Source organism: Chiloscyllium plagiosum, chromosome 43 (assembly GCF_004010195.1).
Source record: "Chiloscyllium plagiosum isolate BGI_BamShark_2017 chromosome 43, ASM401019v2, whole genome shotgun sequence".
NCBI classification, from domain to species: Eukaryota; Metazoa; Chordata; class Chondrichthyes; order Orectolobiformes; family Hemiscylliidae; genus Chiloscyllium; species Chiloscyllium plagiosum.
In genome coordinates, this window is record NC_057752.1 from 2,101,610 (window position 1) to 2,129,098 (window position 27,489).

General features: G+C 40.4%; 1 protein-coding gene across 1 annotated transcript in view; it reads left to right on the forward strand.

Annotated features, from left to right (window-relative positions):
• The window catches only part of LOC122543258 (sodium channel protein type 8 subunit alpha-like), a 199,539-nt gene that overhangs the window by 23,774 nt on the left and 148,276 nt on the right, over positions 1–27,489 (forward strand). The window contains exon 2 of the mRNA XM_043681730.1: positions 16,213–16,331. Coding sequence (XP_043537665.1) covers positions 16,213–16,331 — 119 coding nt within the window. The remainder of the gene's footprint in view (positions 1–16,212; positions 16,332–27,489) is intronic.

Here is a 27,489-nt window from a genome sequence, read left to right on the forward strand (position 1 = left end):
GAGGGGCTGAACAGGCTGGGGCTGTTTTCCCTGGAGCGTCGGAGACTGAGGGGTGACCTTATAGATTTATAAAATAATGAGGGGCATGGATAGGATAAAAAAGCAAAGTCTTTTCCCTGGGGTCGGAGAATCCAGAACTAGAGGGCATAGGTTTAGGGTGAGAGGGGAAAGATATAAATTGGACCGAAGGATCTGTTTCCGTGCTGTACATCTCTATGACCCTATGATTCTATGAACTGTAGGAGGCTGGAGAATGATGTTTTTCTGTGTTGCTGACAAAGGGGAGGATGAGTGAATGAATGGATGGCGAGGGTGCTCAGAACAAAAGACAAAAAAGTTTTACTGGTAGTAGAGAATCAGTATAAAAGTAGAAAAGGTGTTATTGGTAGGCATTAATCGCAGATAATAAGTCAGGTCTGCTGACAGCAAACCCATGCAAGCAAGGTTTTGCTGGTGGGCAAGGTATTGTAAACAGTGTCCTCCATTTTGATTATGTTCTGAAGTTCTTGAACTCAGTGTTAAGTTCTGAGGGTTGCAAAGTGCCCAAGCGAGAAATGAGGTACAATTCCTTCAGCTTGTGTTGAGCTTTGCTGGAACACTGCAGCAGGGGTAGGATGGAAATGTTAATATTGGAGCAAAGTGGTTTATTGAAATGGCAATGGATATGCAATGCTGCCGAATGACCTTCCATCAGTTTTGGGTGTAATCCTGTTCTATAAATAATTGATGCCTCTGCTTTTTTAATCCCCCTTCTCCCTTACTCCTTGGTCTAAGCACAATCAGCAAAGTTTTCATTTATGCAGTCACTTTGATTCCCTTACAGATTAAAAATCTGTCTATTTCAGCCTTAAATCTACTTAATGACCTAGCCTCAACAGGTCTCTGCAGTAAAGAATTCCACAGATTCACTCCCCTCTGAGAGAAGAATTTCCTCCTCATCCCTGTCTTAAAAGAGTGATCACCTCTTCTGAAATGATGCCCCTCAGGTCTTCAACTCTCCTACAAGGAGAAACAACCTGTCCAAATCTCCCCCAAGAATCTTGTATGTTTCAATAAGGTTGTCGCTCATTCATCTAAACCCCAGTCTACTCAACCTCTTGTCATAAGACAGTCCCTCCATATCTGGTATCAGCCAAGTGAACCTTCTCTGGACTGTCTCCAATGTTGATAATCTTTCCTTAGATAAGGGGCCCAACACTGTTCAAAATACAAAGATTGACTGTCAGAGATTAGAGAGTTGCGCTATCCTGCTAATGCAATTTTTTAAATTGCCCACTAGTTAAGCTGTCTTCAGTGGTAATCTTTGAATTTTCCCCTTCCTTGCAGAGAAATTACCTGACTTTTTTTAATTTGTTTATGGGATGCGGGTATCACTGGCTGGCCAGCATTTATCGACTGTCCCTAATTTCCCTTGAGAAGGTGGTGGTGAGCTGCCTTCTTGAGCTGCTGCAGTCCAAATGAGGATTGCAGTATTGCTGAAATTCGGAATTTTATCAATGTGTAACTCTGGGGCTCTTGTGGTGCAGTGGTTGTGTCCCTACTTCTGAGTCAGGAGGCCCAAGTTCAAGTATGTTTTAATATCTCTGAACTGGGTGATTAGAAAATATCTAAGTCTGTTTAATACACCATGTGATCATGAATCATAGAATGTTAACATTACAGAAACAGCAAGCAGTTAGTGAGGCAAGGGCAGTCAGTTCTGCTATAAAACAGTAGTTCCGTACTCATGCTATCCTGTGTTATAAGAAAATCATGTAATAGCAGCACCATTTAAACTAATGGGGCCAGAATCACGTTATAACCAATACACACTTTGAAAGTTTATGCTTTAGAAACAGTGTCCCCAATTCGTCAATCATGTTATAGCGAATTCGCATTAATAAAGCGCACCTTATAGCAGAACAATGTGTAGTATGTTAGCTTTTGTTACAAAGGGATTGGAACACTAGAATAAAGAAGTCTCACATTGTAACCAGATGAGGAAGGGTGAATCAAACCCTCTTTTCAACCCCCTACCAGTCAGTTGTACAATATCTTTTACTTATTTTCGAGTGTAGCTATTTATACATCAAGTAAAGATGTAGATAACTCAATCAAAATCATAAGCCAATTATAAACTTTGTTTGAGTGAAAGAGAAATTTTATTTTATACTAACCCTGAGGAGGGGGAGGAAATGGTGCAAACACACAGTCAGACATGGATAAGATGTATAAAAGGGAGATGAAGGATAAAGCCAATGCAGTTTTAAGGTCCTTTGAGTTCTTGAGGTGTTAGATTTTAACCTAAGACCACTGTTATTTAATTGTTGACTCGTATCCTTAACAATGGTGAAGATTGTAGATATATTGTAGCTAAGGACAGAGAGAGTCTTCCAGTTCTTGCTTACAAATCTATTTTCCCTCTCTCTTCTGCTGGAGCTGCTTGAAATTTAGTTCATATGTAATCTTGAGTCTGGTTCCATTGTCTTTCAAAATTGGGTAACTTGTAGGTGAGCGATTCATCTGCAAAGATGTGAAGTTATCATGTAAGTGTGAGTTAAAACAGAAGATGCAAATTTCTTGATGCTGATTCAGAACCCTGGTTTTGATATCTTTAGATAAAATGTTAGCTTTACTACAGAAAGCTTCGTTGATTCTAGATGGGTCTCCTGGACTTGCCCCAATCTGTAGTCAGGTGATTCTGGACAGTCATTTCAGGTTAGTATTTGTCCTTTGTTTACAATCATTTTACTCTGTGAAAGATCTCTGGTATAACAATCAGCTGATGGAAGTTAACATTTGCGCATCCATATTTACCACTATTATACCACGTACCAGAATTAAACAGGGCATTTGTAAGGCCACATTTGAACCACTCTCTGTAGCTTTGCCCTTCTTTCCTAAGGAAGGATACAGTTGCCCTTGAGGGAGTGCAACATAGATTCAATAGACTGGCTCTTGGCATGAGGAATTGTCCTTTGCGGAGAGATTGAGTCAGTTATGCCAATATCCCCTGGAGTTTAAAAGAAGGGAGGTGAGCTCACTGAAACAAATCGGGCTGACTTTTCTTAACTCTGCATGTCCAGCCCAGGATAAAGTGACCTGGAACTTTTATTTCAGAGTGATGGGCTTCCCTAGGAGTCAGGCCAGGGAACCCCAGACCAAGTGCGGATGGTGGGGAGGTCTGCTTCTCTGCACTAGCACAGTTAGAAATTAGAAAGAAAGTAATCAAATGAAAATCATACCTCCAGTCACCTTGCCTGTCTCATAAGAACCTGAGAATTAAGAACAGAAGTAGGCCGTTCAGCCCCTGGAGCCTGCTCTGCCATTTGATACAATCATGGCTAATCTCATCTCGGCTTCAACTCCATTTTCATGCTCGTTCTCCATAACTTTTCAACCCATTACTAATAAAAAATCTGTCAATCTCCACCTTAAATTTACTCAGTGTCCTGGTATCCACCACACTCTAGTGGGAGTGAATTCCACAGATTCACAACTCATTGAGAGAAGTAATTTCTCCTCATCTCTGTTTTAACTCTCCCCCCTTTATTCTAAAACGATGACCTCTCGTTCCAGATTCCCCCACATGAGGAAACATTTTTCTACATCTACTTTGTCAATCCCATTTTTGCATCTTATATACCTCAATTAGATCTCCTCTCATCCTTCTAAACTCTAGAGAATAGAGGTATAAACTACTCAATCTCTCTTTATAAGGCAAACCAGTCATCTTTGGAATCAATCTATTGAACCTTCTCTGAACTGCCCTAATACAATTACATCCCTTGTCAATTAAGCTCTCACTGCCTTGCCCCACTCCCTATGCCACTCCCATATATGTCACTTACCCAACTCTCATGGCACTTTATAGTCCCCACATTGACTCATGCCAACCCATGCCTCTTACCCACCACCTTTTGGCTTTGAACCTACCATGCTAATTCACTCAATATGTACCATGGGCAGATGTTAGGATTGAGTTGAGTTAGAATAATGTGTGTGTATTGCAGATTATTTGTTTTTTAGAGGTACTCTCATTTACAAAAGCAAACACTTCATCTAACTTCCTTCAACTATATAATCCCTTATAATGACAAATATGTCATTAAAGTGCACAACCCCTTCTAACCGCAATAGTTAGGATTCATTATCCCACTTCAAGGAAACGCTCACCACTTGGAGCAGTCAATAAAAAATGTGAAAAGGCAGGCACCCTACTATGATAATGGAAGGTTATGGAATCATGTCATGTAGCACTAATTCAATAATGAAAGTCCTTAGGCTGATGTCAGCAGACAGAGTGAAATGGTAGACAGTGATTTTAAAAAAAACTCCAGACAGTTCTTTCATAGATTTAAATGACAGGAATTTTAAATGCTTTGACACTTTTGTCAGTTCCTCTTTATAGCCTCCCTCAACAGTTCTAAGTAGTATATGTGCTTTTTACAATCATGCCAACTTTTAACAATCCCAAGGGCACCTTATCTCTCCAAATGGGGACATGACCTCTCTGAAAAATGACAGTGTTTCAGACACCCAGGTTCCCAAAACCACATGCGTGGAAGCAACTACTTCAGGAAATGAACGTTGCACAAATCCTGACTTACCTCTTCTTTCTTACTCTTGCAAAAATGGTAGATGCTGAGATTAGGAGTGTGACTTTTGATTTTTGGCCATTTGCATTCTTTTCACACTTTGTGAAAATCCAGGCCATAAAATTCTTGCGGGTAAAATTGTTTTACCTGGTTCGAGAATCTGGAACATGAAGTCATAGTTGAAAACATGGGGTTAGCTATTTAGGACTGAGACTAGGAAGTACTTCTTCACTCAAAGGGTTGTGAGTCTTTAGACTTTTCTACCCCAGACGCTCAGCCATTGCATATATTCAAGACCAAGGTTGATCAATTTTAATGGGTATTAATGGATATGGGGAAAGGGTGGGTAGGAGGAGTTGAGGTACAAGACCAGTAATGACCTTGCCAAATGGAACAGAATTGAAAGGCCAAATTATCAACTCCTCTTATTGCTTACATTATGATTGTGTTGCATCAGTATACTACACTTCCAAGGTATTTGCCTTTTTTTGATAAATATTGAAATAATGAGCAACAAGTGAGCAGTAGGTGTTGACTAATAATGTGTACATCAGCTTTAGATCTTGCTGTCCAAAGGCAGAATTGCACATCTTCCACTTGATGAATGATGTTCCCTTACTACCATAATAAATTGCTTGGATGCATTTTCCATCTCTCCCTATCATTAAATTGGAGAAGATTGCTCTCATCTCCATTACTTGCATAGTTGGATGATAAACCATCAACTAGAATCTCAGAATCGTTATGGTACAGAAGGAAACCATTCGGCCCAAATATGTTTGTTTATTCTCAGGGTATCATTGAGTAAGACTGTTTTTACAGTAGCACCATGCAAATATAACTCTGAAAAGAGCACGTGTTACCTTAAAAGAATTCCTTAAAGGAACTGGTAGGCCTTAATATCTGGGCAGCATTCTCTTCCCATTCTCTGAGGGTTGATTAATTCACAAATGCTCTTTAGGACAATCTGCCATCCTTACCTAGACTAGCCTACTTGTGACTCCATGTCCGTAGTAATGTGGTTGACTCTTAACAACCCTCTAAAATGGCCCAGTAAACTACTCATTTCAAGGATTGTTAGGAATAGGCACGAAGTGTTAATGCCCACATCCCATTCTTTCTACTGTTTGATTGGCAGTGTAGAATGGATTGTAATGTGTTCCTTGTGTAAGTATTTGCCAAATAATACTGATGAGAAGCCACTTTTTGGGGGAAAATGTGACATTTTGTGACACTCTGTCACCGTTTATTTGATTTTCAACGTGAAAGAATGTTTGAACGTTGCTGTTGGTGGATTGTTCAAAGATGCTATCATGCGAAGACGACACATTGGGCAGTTAGTAAGACTTTGGAGTTGAGTTTCTCTTGAGATGAATGTGGCACTTGTTCTGGTGCAGTGCATGTGGAAGACGTTTTCATGATTTCCCTGGTGAGCAATTTGGGGATGTAATGTTTTTGGTGGACAAGATGGTCTGTGGCATGAGTTTAATGCACTGCTGACATCTCATGGCGTAGTGTCCAATAGCAGCAATTTACTTGGCATATTGGAAAGCTATTCACTTTAGAAACGGGGGGGAAAGGGGAACATTTGTTTGTGTAATGGTGCTATATAGAGGTGAGTAAGTTGTTGGAGGGGATTCTGAGGGACAGGATCTACACGTATTTGGAAAAGCAAAGACTCATTAGGGACAACCAATGTGGCTTTGTGCGTGGGAAATCATGTTTCACTAACTTGAGTTATTTGAACAAGTGCCGAAGAAGATTGATGAAGGGAGAGTCTTCAGCAAGGCTACCCATGATAGACTGGTTAGCAAGGTTAGATCACATGAAATACAGGAAGATTTTTGTATTGTGAAATTGGCTTGAAGGTAGGAGATAGAGGATGGTGGAAGGTTGCTTCTCAGACAGGAGGCCTGTGGCCAGTGATGTGCCACAAGGATCAGTGTTGGGTCCACTGCTTTTTATCATTTATGTAAATGATTTGGATGTGAGTATAGGAGGAATGGTTAGTAGGTTTGCAGATGATACCAAAATTGGAGGTGTAGTGGACAGTGAAGAAGGTTATGTCAGAGTACAATGAGACCTTGATCACATGGGCCTATTGGCTGAGGAGTGGAAGATTGAGTTTAATTTATATAAATGTGACATGTTGCATTTTGGAAAGGCAAATCCAGGCAGGGCTTATACAGGTAATGGTCGAGTTCTTGAGAGTGTTGCCCCACAAAGAGACCTTGAGTGCAGGTTCATAGTTCCTTGAAGATGGAGTCACAGGTAGATGGGATAGTGAAGAAGACATTGGTACACTTGCCTTTAATGGTCAGTGCATTGAGTATAGGGCTTGAGATGTCATGTTGCGGCTTGACAGGACATTGGTTAGGCCACTGTTGTAATATTGTATTCAATTCTGGTCTGCTTGCTACAGGAAGGATATTGTTAAACTTAAAAGGGTACAAAAAAGATTTACAAGGATGTTGCTAGGGTTTGAGGGTTTGAGCTATAGGGAGAGGCTGAACAGGCTGGGGCTGTTTTCCCTGGAGCGTCGGAGGCTGAAGGGTGACCTTATAGAAATTTATAAAATCATGAGGGGCATGGATAGGGTGAGTAGCCAAGGTCTTTTTCCCAGGGTAGGGGAGTGCAAAACTAGAGGGCATCGGTTTAAGGTGAGAGGGGAAAGACTTAAAAGGGACCTAATGGGCAACTTTTTCACACAGAAGGTGGTGTGTGTATGGAACACGCTGCTAGAGGAAGTGCAATTACAACATTTAAAAGGCATATGGATGGGTATATGAATAGCAAGAGTTTAGACGGATATGGGCCAAATACTGGCAAATGGGACTAGGTTAATTTGGGATATCTGTATAGCATGGACGAGTTGAACCAAAAAGTCTGTTTCTGTGCTGTACATCTCTATGACTGTATATAGACTCCATTGATTCCCTTGGAGAAATAGTGTCACAGGCTGTTATCTGCTTGGCATAATTACCAAATGCCATTGTACAGGTATTGACCCATGATGCTGTCTGCTCCCAGGGAATCAGTATAGCTTGCGTGGTGCCACACAAGCTAACATTTTTCTCCTGGATCCCTTCCCTGACATGCTGCTGCAATATCAACTGCTCATTGGGTATTTAGTGTATTCACATTTGGATCCTCCAAAGCTATAATATCCCTCATGCGAGAATCATGAAATAGGGCAGCACAGAAGAGGCCATATGGCCCATTGAATCTGCGGTGCTCCTTTGAAAAGCAATCCAGTTTGTCCCATTCCCCCAGTCTTTCTCCATGTCCCGTCAATTCTTTTTCTCCTTAAAAGTCTTTGTCCAGTTTCCTTCTAGAGATGATTATTGAATCTTTATTGTGTTTCCTCATCAGACAATGTATTCCTAATTCTAACCATTTATTGCTATTTTTGTCTCTCATGTAACCTCTGCTCTGACCTACCATTATCACTCCCCCACCTGCATCTACCTATCACCTTCCAAGCTACCTCCCCCCAGCACCACCTCCCCTCCTATTTATCTCTCAGCCCCCTTCCCCTTTAAAATGTAATATTTGTCTTCGAGTAAACTGTGAATTAATTGAGACTGAGTGGCATTGGGTTGGTGGTGGGGGGGGGGGCGGGGGCATGAGTCTGTGTAACTATTAATAATGTACAGGTATAAAACAAGATTCAAATTTGAAAACTACTAGGAAGCTTTGCAAAATCTCGCCCATATCCTATTGTAATATCCCCACCCCACATTCCTGATGAAGGGCATATGCCCTAAACGTTGACTCTCCTGCTTCTCAGATGCTGCCTGACCTGCTGTGCTTTTCCAGTGCCACACGTTTTGACTCTTCTCCTTTTGACAATCATCCTAAATTTATGCCGTCTGCCAAATGACCCTTTAGCTATTTTAAAACAGTTTCTCTTTGTTCATTCTTTTAAATATCTCTCTCAAATCTGCTGTTTTCTAATCTTTGAACATACTGCAATCCCACATTCCTTGAGCCATCACTTCAATGAATCTCTCTGTACATTCTTCCAAAGCCTTCAAACTTCCCAAAAGGGTCGTGCCCAGAAATGCCGGCAAACAATGCTCCACCATGTAGCAAACTTGTGTTTCATACAGGTTCAACATAAATCCCTACCTTTGTTCTGGGGAGTTGATTAGTGGCATTATTAGTGGACTCTTAATCCAGAGACTCAGCTCTCTGTCTATAAAGCCCAGAATCCCCAATGCTTTATTGCCCAGTCTTAGCATCTTCAAAGATCCATGCATAAATACTCCCAGATCTCTCTGTTCATGGATCCTCTTTTAAATTGCACCCTTTAAAATGTAATATCTGTCTTCGAGTAAACTGTGAATTATTTGAGACTGAGTGGCATTGGGTTGGTGGGGGGGGAGAGTGAGTGTAACTATTAATAATGTACAGGTATAAAGCAAGATTCAAATTTGAAAACTACTAGGAAGCTTTGCAAAACCTCGCCCATATCCTATTGTATATTAGGTCCCAATTGCCTTTTACTCCTGTTCATGCCAACTGACATTGGCTTTCAATCTTCTAACACCTCAAATTTAAAATGTTGATTCTTATGTTTAAATCCCTTCTGTTTGCTGTATCATTGACAACTTTTCCTTTAGCTGCCTGGCCTCTTGCTCGACAATGTTGCTTGCCTGAACCCTGTCTGTTAAACATCCTGTAATCACCTCCTTAAAGCTCATGACTTTGATCACACGTTTATTTGATCCTCCTAATGTCCTTGAAATCTATGAAATGGATTGAGAATTTTTTTCCTATGTTAAAAGATTAATAGTGAAATAAATTTCCTTTTTGGATTTACAAATATTCTTGAACTTAATTTAAGACTGAGATGAGGAGAAATTCCTTCTGTCAGAGGGTTGTGAGTCTTTGGAACTCCTTGCCACAGAGAACTGTGGGGTCAGAGTCCTTGTGTGTATTTAAGGCTGAGATCAACAGATTCTTGATCAGTAGGGGAATCGAGGGTTGCAGGAAAAATGCAGGAAAGTGGACGAGAGAAATGTCAGATCAGCCATGACCCGTATTGAATGGTGGAGCAGGCTCAAAGAGCTGAATGGCTTACTCCTGTTCCTGTTTCTTATGGTCTTGCTATAAAGAGTAAACTGGTTTCTTGTCTCTCCTTGATAATAACCACATCGTTGCATTTTATTTGCTTATGTGTGACAATGAATTCCAAGACTTTGTTGAACATGCAATTCCCACATTTGGATTATTGGATATTATGGTGGTGCTGTTATGTTCTCCAAATGTCACTTTTTCCAGTTTTGCGTCTTGGAAATTAAAAATATAAGAGGCTTCTTTTCCTGGCATTGCATTTCTTTTCATGTTGGGTTTTGGGCTCAGGAAAGTAAGGCCTGTGCTTTGTTTCTCACCATTAGAAGGTAGAAGATTGCCCCCTGGGATCTAAACCCTGTCAATCCCTTAGGTTAAACTTCATTGTGAAAGCATTGCTATATTCTCAGCGATGACGAAATCTTATAGCAGGCCAACACCTTTAATGCTAGCCATTCAATTATTGGGTGTAAGATTTTTGGGTTTGAGAGCTACAGGTATCTAAAATTATTTGGAATTCATTTTAAGATTGCTAATTAATAAGCAACAATTTCAATTTGGTGCATTAGGAAAAGCATATGACCTGTGACAGTGATGGGTATTTCACTGATACCAGGGGATGTGTGTGTTGATCTTAGTAGCTTATGAAGGCAGCATCCAGCTTTCCAGCTGAAGTGTTTGGGAATTCCTCACTCAGTCATCTTCCATCTTCCACTTGAAAAAGGCAGTTGCCTGATGAGGACTGTTTCCCCCACCCCCTCAACTGGCCATCTCCCAGTTTGAGGTCAGTTCAGTTTTAGTTTATTGTCATACTGAGGGTTTGCTAGTCCTTAACAGACACTCATAGATTAAAGAGTACACAAGGTGCCATCCACCAAAATAGACACATGAACTAAGAGTTTCTGATGTTTCATAGAATGTAGAACATAGAACAATACAGTGCAGAGCAGACCCTTTGGCCCTCGATGTTGCGCCGACCTGTGAACTATTCTCAGCTCGTCCCCCTATACTATCCCACAATCATCCATGTGCTTATCCAAGGATTGTTTAAATCTTTCCTGAGATTGTTTATGTGTATTTCCAAGGAGAAGAAGAACGCTGTTTTTCTGAGGTGCTGTTTTTCAATGCCCATTGATCCCTTTTGGATACTTCCATACTTAGCTAAAATGTGCTATTTATGAAAGGGGATAATTGGGAAGGAACTGAAAAGTAGATGTCTTTCTTGCCAAGTTTTATTCTTTTGGGGAGAGGGGGGGAAGTGGTATGATGATATGATGCCATGGGCTTCTCTGTACTTGCAATACCTTGCTCTCTGGGCTGTTTATGTGTGAATAAGGTACGCAGGGTTTTTAAAATGTCCTCAAGTGGCACACACATTAACACATGCTCAGAACAAAGATCATTGAGTAACTATTAGGATTAAGAATGCAACCTATATTTTTGTTTTTTTTTTGCTTTCTTCCTCCCTGTCTTTGGGTAGATGTTGCTATTTGTAATATTGCTAGTGTTGTGCCTAAGAGCAGATAATTCACTACAAGCCAAAAATCCAACCTGAGACTGTAAGAGACCTCCTATATTAAGTTGGTAGGATATCATTCAATCATGACAAGACGCAGCCCTGTAACTTAGTCAGATCTGACTTGCACAATATGTGATCGGTACTCTCACCAGATACTTTGTGAATCTTGCCTTTTTTGCTGTTGTTCTAGAAAATGTAACACAGAAGGCTTGAGCTTTGATTCATTGGGCTAAATATAAATTTAGTTGAGTTCCACCATAATTGAACATCTAGGCTCGTCTGGTTGAATGAACCCTACAGTGGGTACAGTTTATGTGCAATTTAGCAGTTTTTCTTGTGATTTAAGCAATATGAAGCAAAGTAGACATTTTAAGTAAAGAGAAATTGTGGAAATTAACCTTTTTTTGTATTGAACAATGTCAATCATCTTCAAATCTTTGATCCTGAATAAGGTAGGTGAGGTTGAGAAAAGTCAATCTTGACATTTCTGTAGCTCTGTAATATGATGGGATACAGATGTTTCTGTCAGCCTCAAAGGAAAATGTAATAAACATATCTGATTCCAAAGTTCTCACTGTACAATCTGAATCCGACATATTAAATGGTGAGATCACACTCATTAAATAAGTGAGAATGACCATTACTTCGCCCCTGATTCATTTTGTCTGTTTGCCAGCCTCTGTCACATTTTATCTCTCTCTCGTCACCTATATCAGAGGTGCAGTCATGTGCTGGGCACAGTCATAGGTGTTGCCAACCCACCAGTAGCTGGTATACGTTGCCAATGTTGAGAGATGGTAGGCGTTTTAGGTGGGCAAAGGGGATCATCACAGCCAAGCCAACATTCATGTACATGTACTTTTCCAGCTGCAATCAATGCTCAGCGTTCAGGGAGAGGATCGCTATCTAGTGGCGCTAAGGCTAGTCATTACAGTTCTACCGCCAGAAACTAATTCGAGCAAGGCCAGGAAATCAAACCTGGAATCTTTTTGGTTTGTATGGCTCATGGTAACAATGAACAGTGTAATTACCAAGTGAATCATTGGGAGAAGGATTTAACAAATTCAAATCTAATCCTACCTTCCCAATTGAAAACACTGCACGCTGAACTTTTTGCCTTTGCAGTCAGGTTAAAGTGACCTTGGAAAATATTAAGTCACTCAGTTTGATTCATTTGGTAGCACTATACCTCTGACAGAAGGATTGTGGATTCAGGACCCTCTTCAGGCCTTGAGCACATAATCAAAGGTGAAATTTTAGTGCTGGGCTTTCAGACAAGCTGACTGTTGGAAGAAGTGCTGAACCATGATCCCACTTTGCCTGTGTTATACGTGGCACCATTTGAAAACAATGGGCAGTCTGTCCGTAAACCTTCTCCGATGCTACCAAAAGCAAATTTATTGGTCGTTGCACTTTTAATGATATTGCTCTGCGCAAAATAGCTGTTGCATTTGCCTTTATGACACATTTCCAAGTTACTGAGATGCGATACAAATTTAAGTCATTTTCTTGCTCTGAAATTTGATATCTTTTGATGCTCTGCAATCATTGTATATAAGGAAACCTGGCCAAAAGATTTTTCAAAATCCCCCTTTTGGAAAATTTATTGTATTAAATACAAATTAAACTCTCTGATGCATTCAATGCATTCATAGTGCGGCGCTATGTTGTGCATGTTCATGCAAAAGCCAACCTTGCCTTCTCCTTTCTGTCCCAAAAATCTGAGTTTATACTAATGCAGTAACATAAGTGAAACTTCATTTACAGCGATCTGTTTTTATTTGGAGAAGTCAACCTGAATGGTCTTTAAGGTAGCAGTAAGGTTGTGGGAAGATAAAACAAAAGAGAAAACAGAGCCTGAATTTATTTGAAAAGAAGTTGTTCAGTTATATTTAGCTTGAGTTTTGAAAGGATTTAAATAGTAGGAGGAAGCGAAGGCTGGGGGCAGAGTGGAGTTCTACAATGTTGAGAGGTTGCTGAGGAATAAGTACAAGTAGAGCAGATAATTTGAATGTGGATTTAAGGAATGGGGATGACAGTGCAAGGTAGTGGTGCATTTGTATTTCAGAAAATAATTTTATAATCAGAATAGTGGCTTTTATAGGGACATTATTAAAGAAATAAAAGGACGCTATATGAGAGAAAAGGACTGTCTATCAAGTAACACGCCTTTTCAATGTCAAAGGATGTTGTTAATTTATGCTTTAAATACAGTATGGGGTACAGTTTCAAAAATTCAATCTTCCCTTTTCTCTAGCCGTTGTGGAGCTAACTGCCAGTCACCTGTGCCAACTCTTCAAGCGGTGTTGCTGCCCAGGGGTAACCTTTTTATTATAGTAGCCAGTGTTTCAGACATTACAAAGGGTAATTTGACATGCCATGTTGTACATTGCTTATAATTGATCAGTAATATGTAAACGTTCAGCTTGACGCTCTCCTAATACTGTATGAGGAAATTGTTGATGCATTCAGACTGCTGTGCAAAATGGCTGCAAATGGCACTTGGGATTGATGTTTATAAAGCCAGTATATTTTTTCCCTTCCCAACATCTGGGATGTTGACCAATATCTAATGCAACCGCTGCTCTGTCGGCACTTTGTATTTGTCACTGGCAGAATACTTCAACCATAAACAATATGGTGCCACGTCAACACTAAAATGTTAGAAGGGCAGAGGGCTTTTGGCTTGAGATTAAGGTTAGCTTTATCACGAATGAAATTTCAGTGAAAACCTTCATAACTAGGACACCACAAAGTATGGGGCACAAAGAGATTTGGTGTCTGTATGTTACTTTATGAGGTGCACCACTCACAAATTGAACTATTTGGCTGAAAGTGAATGGGTGACATTCCTGTAATCATGTTAGAAATTATTCTTAATAGTACCACACAGTTGATTGGTTAATGATGGTGATTGCGAGCAGTGTTGCTTTTAGAACTTTGTACTGTAGATTAGCCACCTTTTGCTCAATTTGAAGCTGGTGCGAGGTGACTTTTCTTTGTTTAAAATTAATGCGCATAAGTGAATCAGCTGTGATAATATGCAAATGTGGAATGACCTGCTGCGTATGCGCCAATGCAAAAATGAATCGCAATTGCATTTGTCGCCAATTTTCAGAGTGCGGCATTGGGAAACTGGCTTGGGACTGTTGAGTTTGATATTTCACAAAATTATTGAATGACTAGCTCCCCTTAAAAATGGACTGTCTAGTTCAAAGCCTGACAAATGGTCATACAGATGTACAGTGGTGGATTTCAAGGTAACCAAAGCAATGCATATAAAGACGTAAGTAATTATATTGAACCAATTTAATTGCCCATGGTATTATTTTGATGAAATACTGTACCAAATTGATAAAGGTTGCTGAAAAAACTACATCACAATATAGCTTCAGTTTGAATAAATTCAAAATCTTTCTGCTGACTTTTGTAAATAATTTTATGACTTTGGAATTATCCTTAATAACATGTAAATGTGCACAAGATAATGAGTTGTTTCAAATTGCAAATATTGATTGATTCCATCAGCTATATTTTTCAAATAGCCAGGAATTGATGGCTGCATGTTTTCAGTCATGTTAATGCTTGAGCATCTCAACATCCTTCAAATGAAATTAATTATTGAATCATGTTCTATGTGGTGGGAAGCCCAGTTTCTCCTAGGTGTATACCCACGGCATGAGAGCACCCATGATTTTGCTGTAATTGACACAGTGCAGCTGCTGATGATAGTTTGTCCTGTTCTGGGAAACTCCGATGCAAGCTGCTGCAGTAACGGGTACTTTTCTTGAGTTTTCTGCAAGATAAAGATAGCATTGGTCTGTGTTTGGATGTGCATACCTAGTCACTAAATGACTGATTCTGGCACTGAATGCCTCAATTGAGGTGTTCCATTCCCACCTCAAACATGATTTGCAGTGTTGAGCACAAAAGCATGAACACTGCCACTCAAACAAAAATTGAAGTTTATGTACCAAAAAAGCTGTGGAGCATTGCCTGTCACTTCCTCGTGGAAATTAGTCCTGCTAAATCCCATAAAGATCACTTGAAGTAAACTGGGACTAATTGGTCCCTGTTAATGTGGAAATGTTCATTTACGCCCTTGATAAGGTTTCACAAGAATGTAATTTACAAGAATTCAGCAGACCTTTATCAACCTTTGATATCACAGTTGTATTGAAGCCTTTACACAGGAGGTGCTCAACAATGGGAACAGATTGGCAGGGAGGATTGTTCAAGCTAAGATATCAGACTTGTTTTAATTTTTAAAAACTTACCTGAGATAATGTAATAGGGAGACATTAGGATTAGAATTCTGAAAGGAAACTCTCAAAAGGCAAGAATGATCTTTTGTATCCATAGCTATTTTCAAAATTCCATGGGATACAATTCTGCTAATGTTACAGTTTTCATCTTTTGGATATTGTCTTGTAATCTTGCTTATACATAAAGTTGCTGACCATGAAACGTCTCACAGTTAAGATGATGATGGTGAAATGAGTTTTAAATCTAGAATTAAACATAGAGTTGTGGTATGAAAGGGTTTTTTTTCATTTGAATTGATTCTGTATGTAAAGGGCACCTGCACAACCTGTTTGCATTGCTGGCACTTCTGAATTATGTTTGTGTCCCTCTGCTTGTACGATAAGTTCTTTACTTAGCATTTCAACAGCGAGAGTCTGCGATTCACCTAACCTTTTCTCTGTATTGAACTAATGTCCATCTTTATTCATGTCCAAGATCCCAGCTACTGTGCATTAAGCCTTGTGAATTTAGAAATAACTTGTTTCCGATTCTCATTGCAAGTTTGACATTGTCCCTTGTCATATTCAGCAAAATGCTTCCTACTTCTCTTTGAAAATGTTTGTTGATGCAACGCGTTGGAATTATCACAGAACTAGTCATTAGAAATGTTTTCTTCAGCTTTCTGCAAGCTGTCCATTGAAGTAACGTTTACTGACTTATCTACTGCATGAAAATGTGTTGAACATTATATGTTTTCAATCTGTGTAACAATTTTTCCTCTTTTTCTCCTCACAGACCTTTATAGTACTAAACAGAGGAAAAGCTATCTTCCGATTTAGTGCCACACCTGCCATGTACATTTTAGGCCCTTTGAATCCACTGAGGAGATACGCTATTAAAATTTTGATACATTCATATCCTTTTTAGTGTATTATATGGTGCTTTTCTTTTATGTTAGTGGATGATAATCTGGCAGTCTTGAACATACAATGTTGTGTTTTCCATCATCATACCTTTATATCAGCAAATTAAATGCAAAGTGCATGCAATTTGTTGCCAAACCAAATTTGTGATAACGATGCAGTAACTATTGGTCCATTTAATCTATTCTATTCAAGTAAGGTGACTTGCAGAATCCAAGCCAGCCCCTGCCACTGCACCCCACCCCTGCCCAACTTCTGCTCTGCAGTACATATCAAACAATTTTCCAAGACATAGTGCTACGATGTTTTAGCATGTAATGTGTTTTAGCAGTATCTGAAATATTAATACTGTGACCAATTTCAGCAAATCTAATTGTATCTCATGCAAGTTGACAGAAGGTAGAGAGAACTTCACCGGCACAGGAATTGATGGCTGCATGTTTTCAATCATGTTAATGCTTGAGCCTCTTAACATCCTTCAGATGGAATTAATTATTGAACCATGTTCTATGTGATGGGAAACCCAGTTTCTCCTAGGTGTATACCCACAGGTTTTATATTTCATGAGAGGTTGACATAGCTTGAGTGATTTAACTAAGAGTGGCCTATGAACAAGATCACTTGGTTTTTTATAATGTATTCTTTTTATACTGCATGATCAAAGTTAAATTAATGGAGGTGAATGAAATATTTAATGGTGTGTGGTATTGCTTTATGGTTTGGATCCAGTAAAGCTCAGGGCAGAGTGAGAGCTAATCAGTGTGTCACATGGTTTGGATTTAGAATGGTTATAGTTTGAACATTCTCTTGAAAACAAATACTCAGAAGAAAAACAGCTTCAGGAATTGAGACAGAGCATTGGGATATAGTTACTCTGGGCATTCTGTGAAGTGGTGTTGTAAATATATTCAAAGAGAGCTTTATGGCTCCCCATTATGGCACCTGCATTAAATATGAAATATGTTATGTATGATCCAAGTAGTAATGAACAATATTCTTAACATTTCTTCATAACATAGACAATAATGACTGTGTCAGTCTGGAATGCTGAAACATTCCCAGAGCAAATACTGTAAGCAATTGTATGCAGTATCTTTCCCACCTTTCAATGCACATCTTCCTCATCTTTCTTTTTCATTCAAGCTTTCCATATTCCAGTTGTTACTCTTTGCTTTGCTCTTGTGCCTTCAAATTGAACTGTTCAAATATTTGAATATCCAACCAGGACCAAACCACCTCCAATATAAATATTCAAATGAGGCTAAGTTTGATGACCAGGTTCTGCAGGCTCAAAACGCCTTGTGTGGACATCACTGCTCTACTCAATAAGTTCTGCTGGAGAAGAATGTGGCAATCCTAATCACTCTTTTCATCCCCTATTGAAACAAACTCAGTTCTGAAAGTTCTGATGGCTGTTTTGTAAAATGTTTCACTCTCCTGTCTATCACTTCATGATGTGGCATGACAAGTGCAGGGACAAAAACATTCCCTTTCAATTTGACAACAGCAGGGTGAGTGGGCAGGTGACATTGCAACTTGCTTATCACATGCTGTGCGGCACACCCACTTTCTTCAATTTAGGGACGGATACACATATAAGCCGAATGTGTGATCAAATCGATTTTTAAAAAAACCCTGCCCTTCCAAAAGTAACAACCATGCCATAAGTTGGGAGATAAATCACACGGGGATATTTTGTTCAATCAGAGAAAGCTGAGGAGAGATTTAATTGGGGTTTGGGTAGAGTGGAGAGGAACAACCCATTTTTCTAAGCAAAGAGGTCAATAATCAGAGGCATAGATTTAAAGTAACTGGAGCGGGGGGAGTTGAGGTGAATTCTTTTCACCTGGACCGTGGTAGGGATCATTCACTGAAAGGGTGATAGAAGCAGGAATCCTCATTAAATTTAAAAAGTGTTGAGAGCATCTTCTGCATTCTCGTATAACAGTCGAAAAGTGTGGCGCTGGAAAAGCACAGCAGGTTAGGCAGCATTTGAAGAGCAGGAGAATCGACGTTTTGGGCATAAGCCCTTCCTCAGGAATGTGCCTGAGGCATTGACTCTTCTGCTTCTGGGATGCTGCCTGACCTGCTGTGCTTTTCCGGTGCCACACTTTTCAACTCTGACCTCCAGCATCTGCAGTCCTCACTTTCTCCCATTCTCATATAGCATTTTGCTTAAAGTTAAGCTAACGGAAGAAGTACAGATGGTAACCTTGTACCCTTAAATGCAAATCGAAATGCATTTATTAGAAACAAAGATACCATTCTGTTACCCATAATAAACAGATGCAATCTATCTTCTTAGTTGGTGCCTAGCAGTTTTTCTTTTATTCAAATAGAATCATGTTGGTACAGAAATAAATGGTATTTTATGTTTGGAGAAGGTAAAAATTAATGCATTATATTTTAATTTGCAAACATCAGTCAGCTAGATATCTTCAAACAAACTGCATTGCACATTAGCTTTTTCACGAGTCAGTCACATTAACAATAGTCCGAAAGTGGGACCCAACATTGTGTATGTATTGCCGGAGTCAATTTTGAATTTCAGTAAACATGTAATGCATTCTCCACATGTTGGTAGTTAATATTATTTGCCAAAATGAATGGTATGTATTTGCTAAATATTTTCAGTTTTAACTTTTGATTTCCTGGAACTATTTTTCTGGCTAAAATTTGTTTTGAGAATGTTCAATATATGAACCTTCTAAATTAATAGGCTTTAGGACAATAGACAGTACAGGATCTAAAGGCGTTCAAGCCATCTCGACAGTCTCAAGGTTTGGAATAAACCATGCATTTCTTTATCTTTCACATCAACTTTAATTGCAGCCTGTAACACAGTCTCTTCTTGAATTTGCTAATGTTATTTCCTTTACCGTCCCAGAAAGGCAGCGGAGAAAAATAGTATTTGATACTGCATCCAATTTTCCGACTCCACTGGCTTGTTAGATTTGTCCAATAGCTTGCTCTTTCCATTTGAAATGAGACAAGACCTGAGCCAAGACATAATTCCACTAATAGGAATCTTGATTCTATGTTGGTACACGTTTTCAGCAATGGCTTTGTCTTACGCTTGCACAATTATAGGCTCGTTGACTTGAAAATGTTGCATTCTATTGTACATGATTCATGGTTGTTACATTCAGTGGGACAGGGCATACACAGATACAGTTTACATTTGTCTTGGTCTTGATACTTGGACAGAATACAAATCCTTTGCCGTAGCAAGTATTCTGGCAATGAAGTAATCTATTCTTTGAACTCCTGGTGCTTGATGTATCTGAGTGACAGCCTTAATATTTGGAACCAGTGAACTGTCTGTTACTTGATCCCCATCAAGACTGTGCAGGTATTAGTCAAATGGTTTTGTTCTTCTGTTATTCAGATAACACATTAATTTGTGTTTTCTGAGAGAGCAGTGGCAACTGTTTATCTTGAAATTTGGCAAGTAGTTGACTCATTTGAGTACCACATAATTGTATAGCCTAAGTTGGGCCCTTTTCCTAATTGGCCACTTTTACAACTGTGTGTGGTAAAATAGATTGAACAACCTGCCATGCTCACCATCCCCTGTGATAGGCTATGAAATTCTTTCTAATTGTCTTCAGCATTAGTGGTGCTGAGGTAAATAGATGATAATAAAAGTTAACTTTTCATTCTAACAGTAAGAGGATTGGGTTTCTGCACAAACCAATTAAGGCCAAGTCAATTGTTTACTGTCAAGGAGGTCATGGGATTGTATTTTTCACCCAGTGAGCTACACTAAGCTTTGCTCGACTGTTTCCCCAGTGTATGTTTTGTTTCTAAAGACCAGGCTAAGATCTAATATTCTTGTGTTCACTCACCTTAGCAAAAATGCAGATGTGAGCAAATGGGATGTTGAAAGAGAAGCAAATAAGGGGCATTTTACTGGTCTTTTTCCAGGATAATCTGATCATAATGCATATTTGAAATCAGGATGGATTGGAGCCACATCTGTGCAGGAATGCTCCTGAATTTTCATCCTTTAATATTAGTAGACTGAAATGAGGAGGGCCTCTTTGCACAGAAAGGTTCTGACCTGCCCCACTTTCTGATACTTACATCCTGGTGATCCAGGAAAATCTCCTCTGTTTATTATTGGTCCTCTGAGCATTCCTGTTTCTCAAAGGACTTCGAGATAAAAAGGCCAGTTTAACCCTTCTAATCAGAGCCTTGTTAGAGTACAGAAGTAGGCTATTGATCTATTGATCCTCTATTCTTGATGAAGAACTTTTGGCCGAAACGTCGATTTTTCCTGCTCCTCGGATGCTGCCTGACCTGCTGTGCTTTTCCAGCACCACTCTAATCTGGACTATTGATCCATTGGATCCATGCTGGCCCTCCTAAGTAGTGATTTACATACTGACCTCTCTCTCCACATCCCTGCACATTCCACCTCTTCACTTATTTTTATTTGGATGTGCATGCCATCATTTAATGACAAACTTCAGTTGTACTGGCCAGTCAGACCTGAGCAGATGTGGTGAGTTGCATGTAGCGGCTGATTCGAAAATACCACATTAACAGTGAGGCAAGTGAATAGGTTAGAAGGGCTTTGTGCTGAAGTGTAATGACAATTTACTGTAATGAAAGAGGAGCTGATAGTGGTTCTTTAGCAGAGGAAGTAAAGAACAATTATCCCCAAGCAGTAGTATACCGCAGCAAAGTCTGTTGCTTGGGCCTTGTGAAGGAATCAAATGTGAGTTGGCTCGAAGTCCCCAGCTGCGTTTGTACTTGAGTGAGGCCGCAGAGGCCTGCAGGGATAGTCCTCCAAGAGGACTATGATGCCTTCAATGTTTGTGTCAAGGGACCTTTGTGATTCTAGCAGTGAATATCTCCAGGAGAGTTTTCTTTTCCCTATGTACTGCTTCGCACTATGCACTCAGCTACCTAAACTTCTTCAAGATGCAACTGGAGAGTAATAGAAACACAAAATGTCCCAAAGACCAACTCTTCTAATCTGAAATTAACCATGATTCCTTCCTATTAATTGTTTGTCCCAACTGCATTCAGTCCATTTGAAAAGTTTTCTGAAGTTTCTAAAAGATGTGCTAAGATGCTTCAGAATTGCTTGTTTTATTTCCTTCTTTCTGCACAATCACAATCACAAAACCACTACGTGCCTATCCCTCTTGTGTGCTTTGTGTGTTTTGTTTGGATTTTCCATGACTGTTCTACTTTCTTCTAAATTAAGTAATGACTGATTTGTAAGATATATTGTAAAAGTGAAATCATTTAAAATGTTCACTGTCGCAGGATGTGTGCTTTAAATATGTTTTGCTTCCACTTGTGCATTGTAAACGCCTTTGTGTTACTCTAGCTGCATCCAACAGTTAAATCCTCCCTTGTTGAAAGAAATACCACTGGTGAATGGCTACATGCCAATTCGTGAGCTGCAAAGGATGCAAGATTGCAACCAAACTTGAATGACTAGCCATGAAAGACCAACAAGTCCTTGATGTAGTTGCTATGGGTTATGCTTTCAGAGGTGACACCTATTGCACTTTGTGCAGACCTGTACCGTGGCACACTGGCGTAATGCCAGCTTGGCTCACTGACCAAGTTATGGTCATTTAAGTTCCAGAGTCAACTTGTTGTTTAACACTTTTCTTCAGGTGAATTGAGAGTTTTGGCATACAGTAACCAGAACAGCAATACCAATCTGCGTAAAGATGCCCCGATTTGTTCGTATTGCTGGCTCAACTGATGTATCCACTGCAGATATCTCAAATATTGCTATGTCTTTTGTAGCAAGTGCTGTGCTCCATGAGAATCCCTGGTCATTCCATTCTACTTAAACAACCTTTCATGTGCAATGAGGCAAGTGGCTCATGCGCATAAGGCTGGTGCCATACCAATATCCCCTTTGAGTTGAGCCCTAGGAGACTTGTTTCCTCCTGACTCAGGGTGGGGATAGGGAGGGGGAATTGCAGTGTAACACATTGGGTCTGTGCCCCATGCTAGATGCCTTCTCATAGAAACATAGAAAATAGGAGCAGGGGTGGGCCATTTTGTCCTCGAGCCTGCTGTACCATTAAATATGATCATGGCTGACATCAAACTCAGTAACCTGTTCCAGCTTTCTCCCCCATACCCTTTGATCCATTTAGCCCAAAGAACTATATCAAACTCCTCGAAAACATTCAATGTTCTGACTTCAGTCTCTTTCCTTGGCAGATAATTCCATACGTCCCCCGCTCTCTGGGTGAAGACATTCCTCCTCATCTCAGTCCTAAATGGCCTATCCCATATCCATAAACTGTGATCTCTGGTTCTGGACTCCCCAGTCATTGGGAACGCCCTCCTGCATTGATTCTGTCTAGTCCTGTTAGAATTTTATAGATTCCTATGAGGTCCCACTCATTCTTCTAAACTCCAGTGAAACTGAGTCTAATCGATCCAGTCTCTCTAAATCCGTCAGTCCTGCCATCCCAGGAATCAGTCTGGGAAACCTTTGCTGCACTCCCGCCATTGCCAGAATATCTTTTCTCTGATAAAAAGACCAAAATTACACATAATATTTCAGGTGTAGTCTCACCAAAGCCCTGTACAATTCCAGCAAGACCTTCCTACTCCTATACTCGAATCTTCTCACTATGAAGGCCAACATACCATTTGCTTTCTTCACCATCTGCCGTACCTGCAATGTTTACTTTCAGTGACTGGTGTATAAGGACACCCAGGTCTCATTGTACTTCCTGATCTATCACCACTCAGACAATAATCTGCTTTCCTGTTTTGCTGTTCTCTCATTGACCATTATTGTTCACCCTTCCCCAGACTATGGTTTCTCATGGTTTTTGATATCTACCTCTCCCATAGTATGTACATATGTTCTGGTACCCATCCTGAATGGGCTGTCCAAGGTGAATAGGCAAGTACATGGTGGAGCCAATTGTCCAGTAAATACCTTTGTTCTTTCAAGTGACTAAATGGTACCTGATGAATAGATGTGCACACCTATGCATTTATCTGCTACATTGTTATTTTCTGACTGACCAAAGCAATCAAGATGCTTTGGTGTTTCAAGGAACATACAGTTCAAGTAAAAAGCCGCGGGCTTGATTTACCTGTCGGAGTTGGAAACCTGACCTCCAAATACCTCTTGGGTATCACATTGTACTGCAGCTGCATGGCCCTTTTTAGAATACAGATGTCACATTTGAGTCAAATATGTGCTTTGGTGTCTTATTCATGGCTCTGAGTATCTAGGAGTTGGGAACTGCCTACACGGCATGGGTGACAATTGGCAGCCTTGCCTTGCTGAAGAAAGCAGAGCAGCACTTAAGAGTGCCAGCAAGCTCCCTGGACACAAATGAAAAGTAAAGCACATGTTCAGGTGCAATGCCCACCAGCTCCTGACATGTTTTCAAAACAGTGTAGAAGCTTTAATTTCTGCCTGATTTGAAGTTGACATTTGTGCAGTATTGTTTGAGTTTGGTGATTTGCATTATGTAAATTCCCTTCTTATTCTCCTGTCCCATTAGCAAACTCCTCAAAGAGCTTAATGGGCTGTTAGTGGGCGGCACGGTGGCACAGTGGTTAGCACTGCTGCTTCACAGCGTCAGAGACCCGGGTTCAATACCCGCCTCAGGCGACTGACTGACTGTGTGGAGTTTGCACGTTCTCCCCGTGTCTGCGTGGGTTTCCTCCGGGTGCTCCGGTTTCCTCCCACCGTCCAAAGGTGTGCAGGTCAGGTGGATTGGCCATGCTAAATTGCCCATAGTGTTAGGTAAGGGGTAAATGTAGGGGTATGGGTGGTTTGCGCTTCGGCGGGGCGGTGTGGACTTGTTGGGCCGAAGGGCCTGTTTCCACACTGTAAGTAATCTAATCTAATTGACTGTAAATGAGTTTCCCATCTCCCACAATGTTGAGAATTGCATTGCATTCTGGAGGCATTGGAATCCAGCGCCAGATTTTCCATTTGTGCCTGTACCCCTTCTCAACCCCTTTGGCAAATGGAAGTTCAGTCCCATAGAAATGATTGGGATTCATCAGTCATTATTTGTGGTCATGTCACCTTCAGTGGGCACATAATGTGTAAATCTATAATGTGACAGGAGTTCCTTAATAGCTTGGTCACCACCATTTGCTGTGACGTGCTAGTTTGTTATGTGCAGTATCCCTTAAATGTCCAAATTAAGGGGATAACACCTATCGAAGGCATCATTAATGTATGCACGCACCTCCAAACTGCTAGCCCCATTTTAACTGATTAAAGAAAACTTTTGTTTGCAGATTTCCATCTTGTGGAGCCCGAAGGAGCAAGAATGCTCCTCCACCTCCACAAGAGTCTCGATAACACTCCTTCCATTGCTCCCTCACAGACTTGAACAATTAAGGCACACAGTCCGACATTGAAGCCTTTATTTGTGGTCAAGAGCTTTTGGATGCACAAATAGCCCCAGCAGTCTGCTCCAAAGTTCAGGTCTAGTGCCCTGCATGTAATACCTTTATTAATATTTCTGTGATTGAATCCAATTTTTATCTATGTGTATCTTCTTTTTGTCCTGTCCATCTATGCTCCTATTATGCAATCATATTTGTTGCTCACATTTCGACTCACAAATCACACGCAGTTTCCTAAATTGCTGTCTGATTCTGTGATTGGTGGAGGAAGCAGTGATCTTATCTGATTAATTCCCATTTTTGCCTCGTGAGATTGTGCTCCCAGCTGAAACTGCTCTTCTTTGCCACTGCACCACAGGTTAGAGTTAATGTCCCCATCCCTGAACAAGAAGACCCAGGTTGAAGTCCCACCTGTTCCAGAGATGTGTCATTGATTGATTGACAGGTTGATTAGAAAATAAGTTTAAAAAAAACTGTGTTCCTGAGCCCAAGTTAGGGCTCATTGCTAAGAGTTCAGTTGTTCAGTGCAGTGAGTGCACACTGCTCCATTGAAGTGCAAAACTATTTGGTTAAGCAAACACAAGGACCACAGGAGAAATGCAGCAGGTCAGGTAGCATCTGTGGAGAGAGAAACAGAGTTAATGTTTTGAGTCCAGTCATTTTGCAGAAAAGTCATGACTCTCTCTCCCCACAGATACTGCTAGATCTGCTAAATTTCTCCAGCTTCCAGATTTCCAGCATCTACAGATTTTACCTTTATTGTTTGGTAGAGCACTTTGAAGGAACATGGCATCCTTACGTTTTTCAATATTTTTTATTGCCAAGAAAGTCTTACAAATGCATGTTTGAATGTTGGATCTTTGAGGTTTTGTTAGCATTTTGTCAATAACTGATGTTTTAAAACAAAATCCACTTTCCTTTCATTTTTACATGCATTGAACCCGAGTATCATGACTGCTCAATATGTTGAACTAATCTGGTCCAGCATAATGCCCAATTAGCAGCAGTTATCATGTTTGTTTGGTATAGAGCTATTTTTGCAACTGCTTTATTGAGCTGGCATTTTATTAATCCTCTCCACACTACTCAGTAGTTGCAGTCTCCCAGTCTCCTATAATTTCTCTTCCAGTAGCCCTGATACTGCAGCATGCTTTTAACTGTTTGTCACAGATTGCACCATTATCTTCATAGAGGGGCAATTGAGAACAGGGTGCCCCAGATCAAAGCTATTTGTCAATCTAGTCACCATGACCATTCTGCAAATTTGCGCAAACACCGCAGCCTGCTTTACCCATTTTTATTTTACACCTATTTTCTTTTATTCTGATGACTGAGCTGATTTTGCATCTTCAATGCTGTGTGCCCAAAATGGTGAACAGAGGATCAACTGAGATAAGAGAGGGTTGGCTCAATTTGAGACATTGGATTATTGTCAGCTGCCACCGGGTCTTTTTCATTTTACTCATGATCTGGTATGCCTTCTGAGTTGGCACATGTCCCCCTGCCAGTTCGAGACAAAATGAATTCCTGTTTGCTATTAGACCGTTGATACTGTATTTTACCGTATTGAGCAGCCTATCTAATAGCTAGCAAGGCTTCCCAACAGAGAGAGAAAGAGAACGTGCCATAGTTACGAATACAGATCTCCTGAATGAGGCACTGTTGGAGCTAGAACTCACACAAACTGCCCTGAATTGAAGCAGGCAACTCAGACATACTAGAGCTCCCAAAATGTCTGCAACAATTTCAGATCAAATTCGGTATTCAATTGAATTCATGGCAGGTCAGTCTAAGGTCTGTGGCATGTTTCAAAACGGAATAACAGGGATTTATAGATTTTGTTTCTGCAAAAATGCATGTTCAGATTGAAGGAGATGAACTCCATGCTCAATGCGAAAAGCAATGCAGGACCTGATTCCAAGAGGCTGCAGCAGGAAAGGGGAACTGAGAGCAAAGCAATCAACCAAGTTGCGTGCAACCAACCTACTAAGGCTAGCTCGCATCAAGTCGCCAAGGTGGCTCGCAAACCACTGCTTGCATCCAATCAGCCAAGCTCACAGTCCGCAGCTCACAACCAGTCAGCAAGTAAGCAAGCAAATGGATTACCTGCTGCTAGAGGACTAGCTATTGGCAGCCGCTTAAAGCTATTCCACTTCCAATAGCCATTAACAAAATGGAAGACTTGGGCACAGCAACAGAGAAGGGGCTAATTACTATCATGCAAATAATGGAGTTACCTTTTACATTATCTCACAGATTGCATCATACTCCGTTGTTACAAATGTATCTTGTAACACTGGCACTAGGTACTGGATGGATTTAATTATCTCGATGCTTCTAAAATAATCAAAATTAAATAGAAAAATATGATTTCCGTTTCCAGTTTTGTGAACTGACAGCTATGCTTCCTTCTATCACTGCAGCTGAGTTCTGTGTGCGACAACTCTGCATCGACAGAAAGACTGAGCACGTGCTACTGCCTGAAATGTTAGAAGCAAAAAGACAAGCCACAAATGCTGGAAATACACATTGGGTCCATCGGCATCTGAAAGAAAGGTTAACCTTTTGGGTGTAACTCTTCGCCAGAGCAGGTTTTTTTTGTTTAGTGAATTTTGCACTCTTTAAAAGGTGTGGGAGTGATGTTGGGAGTGGGGAGGGTGGTTTTTGGGGAGCTGTTATTGCTGGCCAGTAGGACATTTTCTATTTTGGGAGCCTCATGTCAGTGTCAAGCTCTCCCTAGCCAGGTATAGTACAGGGTCAACCTAAAGCCAAGCTT